The sequence below is a fragment of the Mustela putorius genome, unplaced genomic scaffold (assembly GCF_011764305.1).
Source record: "Mustela putorius furo isolate JIRA1106 unplaced genomic scaffold, ASM1176430v1.1 tig00003983_pilon_pilon_pilon, whole genome shotgun sequence".
NCBI classification, from domain to species: domain Eukaryota; kingdom Metazoa; phylum Chordata; class Mammalia; order Carnivora; family Mustelidae; genus Mustela; species Mustela putorius.
Genome location: NW_025422123.1, coordinates 4,072,528 through 4,075,938, shown reverse-complemented (window position 1 = coordinate 4,075,938; position 3,411 = coordinate 4,072,528). Strand labels below are relative to the sequence as shown.

Sequence of the window (3,411 nt, the reverse complement as noted above, 5' to 3'; positions counted from 1 at the left end):
GGTCTTGGGCAAGTTATGGAACTTCTCTGAATCTCAGTTTCCTTATCTTTAAAATGGAACAATTTGAGGCACCTGGGTAGCTCAGTCGGTTAAGTGCCTGCTCTCGGCTCAGGTCATGATCTCAGGGTCCTGGGATCAAGCTCAGTGACGGGCTCCCTCCCTGCTTCTCCTCTCTCATTCCTCCTGTTTGTGCTCTCACTCTCTCTGCCAAATACATAAATAAAATCTTAAAAAAAAAAAAAAAGAGTGAAAGCTCTGGGGGTTTGACAGACGTTGGTTAAAAGCCCAGATCTGCTACCTGTTAACCGTGAGACCACAGACAAGGCTGTTTAGTTCCCTGAGTCCCAGTCTAGTCATCTGTATTTATTTTCTTTTTTTTTTAAAGGTTATTTATTTATTTATTTATTCAAGTGAGCAAGAGAGAGAGAGCACAGGCTGGAGGAGTGGCAGAGGGAGGGGGAGAAGAAGGCTCCCTGCTGAGCAGGGAGCCCAATGCGGGGCTCGATCTCAGAACCCCAAGATCATTACCTGAGCCGAAGGCAGCTGAGCCACTCAGGTGCCCCTCTACTCATCTTTAAAATGGGGATGACAAGTGGCAATGATAATGCTTGTCTCTACAGGCTGATATAGGCATCAGGGAGGGATTGCACAGAAATGGGCACTGTACACAGGTGTTTTCTTTCAACGTGTTCGTGACATGCCTACTGTGTGCCAGCACTGTGCTGGGGACAGGTGATCAAGGGTGGATCAGACACCACCCTGCCTTCAGAAAGTTAGACTTTAACGGACAAAACAGACAAGGAAACAGCTCATTTCAATACTGATCTAGAGTGGAGAGGGTTGGGATTTGCAAAGCACCTTTAGGTAAAATAAAGATGTTTCTGATCAAAGCACGGCAGAGCTGATGAAGAGGGGACATTACTTCCAGCCCCGTTCCAATGCCACCTGTTCTTCTGGACTCCGGCTGGACTTTTGGGCATGGGAGGAGCCCTGCATTCTCCTCTGTCCATTCCAGCTTCCCAGTATAAATAGGAGGGAGTACGAGGCTTTGAAACCAGCCCGGTGCCTGTTCCAGCCCAGAGAAGAGGTTCCCTAGAACTTGGGAATGGACAGATCTGCTGGGGAGCTAGCATTCTGGAATGAAGATGCCATCAGCGTGAGGGCAGCAGGGGTGGGCTGTGATATTGGAAGATGATTGGCCTGGCGTCTGGGTGTCAGGAGGGAAGGCAGTCGTCCTGGTCAAAGGGCCTCCAGAGAGACCCACCACCCATGGCTTGGTACCTTGTTTTCTTTGGAGGAGTGTCCCGCCTCCCAACCGGCTGAGAGCTAGCAGGAGCCAGGAGCCTTTCACCCACCCCCTCGAGGCCCAGCACACACACAGAGCCTGTGGGTCCCCAGGTTCCTGTGTTCTCAGGCTGACAGCCTCCTGACCTGGGTTGCAAACCAGAGACTTGACACGTGAGCCTGACACAGTGTTTGTGGCCGAGAAGTTCTCTTGTTAACCCAGACAGAAGAGGAGAGAATCAGAGCTTGGGATGGGGGGCCCTGGCTGAGCCCAAAGGGGCAGGAGACAGGCTTGGGAGTGTCACTAACCCCAGCAGCTGGGCCAGCCGTTCTCCCCCTCATTGAGAGGGAGGCTCCAAGACTCAGCCGCCTGGTTTCTCCTCCTCCACTAGGCCTGTCACCGTTTCCACACGCAGCAGTGTCTGTGGGGGTGGAGGCTTTTTCCAGACATGTATTTAAGTGAGGAGAGAAAACAAGGCGAGTCACCCAGGATTTGCCAAGTCAGTAGGCAGGAACCCAACCCGAGAAGCCAAAAATAAGACACCGGTGAGGGTCACCCCGCGCTCCTGAGTGGCAGACGGTTACTGGCCTGTGCGGAACGCTCTGTAATCACACTTTTGTTTGAGGACGGCTCTTGATCCCAGGGCATCAGTCTCCTGGTCCGAAAGTAGCAGAGCCCTGAATGTGGGCAGTGAGTTATGGTGACTCAGGAAAATTCACAAGGACACAGGGAACACCCCCGAAGTCATCTGGGGACATGCCCTGGTTCCCCCTGCCGGTCAGGGAGCCAGGAGTTCTGGTCCCCATTGTACAGGAGGAATTTCTGAAGTTTTCTCTGGAACTTTGGCAGAATTCTGTGGGATCTTTCAGAGGAAGTGTTAGACTTTGGGTGTTTTTTTGGGGGAAATTACTAAAAAATTTTCACCTTTACATCTACTTATGAGTTCTCTTTACCCTGATGGAGCTTTTGTCACTGCTGCAAACAATACTCCTGAAAGCAAATTATGATAGTAATAACAACAGCTAACCTTTATTTAGCTCCTAGAACATGCCAGGTCCTAATCTCTCCATGTATTTTTGTGTTCCATCATATTTAAGGTTTCATCGGTCTTCAAATTCACCATTATTGATGCACCTACCACTAAAGAATGCTGCCAGTTAGGGGCACCTGGCTGGCTCAGTCAGTGGAGTGTGTGACTCTCGGTCTCGGAGTTGTGAGTTCGAGCTCCATGTTGGGTGTAGAGATTACTTAAAAATAAAATCTTTAAAAAAATGATGATGCTGGTAATTACTCCATGTCATGTCTTTGATTCCCTGATTCCAGAAATGTTAAATAGGAATCTTAGGATTAATGAAATACAGTAACTAATTCTTAGCTGTCATCCTTGCTTTACAAGTAGGTAAACTGAGTAACAGAGAGGTTGAGCCAGCTTGCCCTGATGTCACATAGCAAGTATGTGGTGGAAGTGGGATTTGAACCCAGAGTCAGGCTTTCTCTTTTTCGCTGCCATCCTGCTGTGTGCTGCACGGTGTTAATTGACCATGTCTTCTCACAAGACTTTGAGGATCAAGCGATTCCTGGCCAAGAAACAAAAGCAGAATCGTCCCATTCCCCAGTGGATTCGGATGAAAACTGGTAATAAAATCAGGTACAACTCCAAGAGGAGGCACTGGAGGAGAACCAAGCTGGGTCTCTAAGGCGTCCCACATCACGCGATGACACACCTAATTGGCACCACGTATTTAATTAAGCTACTTGAGGATCATGAACCCAGAGTCAGGCTCATAACCACTGTGCTATATTGCAACTGAGGAAGTAGTAGGTGTCCATGGGTGGACAGACAGAAGGACACAAAAAAGAGGGAAAAAGGAGGAGTCTACCCTCTACTCCTTCCTCCTCATCAGTCCAGGGCCAGTGTTGATGTCCCTTTTAAATCCTTCTCCTAGGAATGCCTGGGTCACTCAGTCAGTAAAGCATCTGCCTTCGGCTCAGGTCATGATCCTGGGGTCCCGGAATCAAGCCCCGCATTGGGCTCTCTGCTCATCGTGGAGTCTGCTTCTCCCTCTCCCTCTGCCCCTCACTCCACTCATGCTCTCTGTCTCCCTCTGAAATAAAAAAATAAAATC

The 3,411-nt window shown here is 49.3% G+C and overlaps 1 protein-coding gene across 1 annotated transcript; it reads left to right on the top strand.

The window, feature by feature from the left end:
- Nucleotides 1–2,795: 2,795 nt before the first annotated feature.
- On the top strand, nucleotides 2,796–3,024 carry LOC106006789 (60S ribosomal protein L39-like). The gene has a single exon (XM_045071130.1). The coding sequence runs from the start codon at nucleotides 2,827–2,829 to the stop codon at nucleotides 2,980–2,982; it is 156 nt and encodes a 51-aa protein (XP_044927065.1). The 5' UTR covers nucleotides 2,796–2,826; the 3' UTR covers nucleotides 2,983–3,024.
- The last annotated feature ends 387 nt before the right edge of the window (nucleotides 3,025–3,411 follow it).

Bases quoted from the DNA above. Each gene is read 5' to 3' on its own strand.
- LOC106006789 (XM_045071130.1), top strand. From the start codon at position 2,827: ATGTCTTCTCACAAGACTTTGAGGATCAAGCGATTCCTGGCCAAGAAA.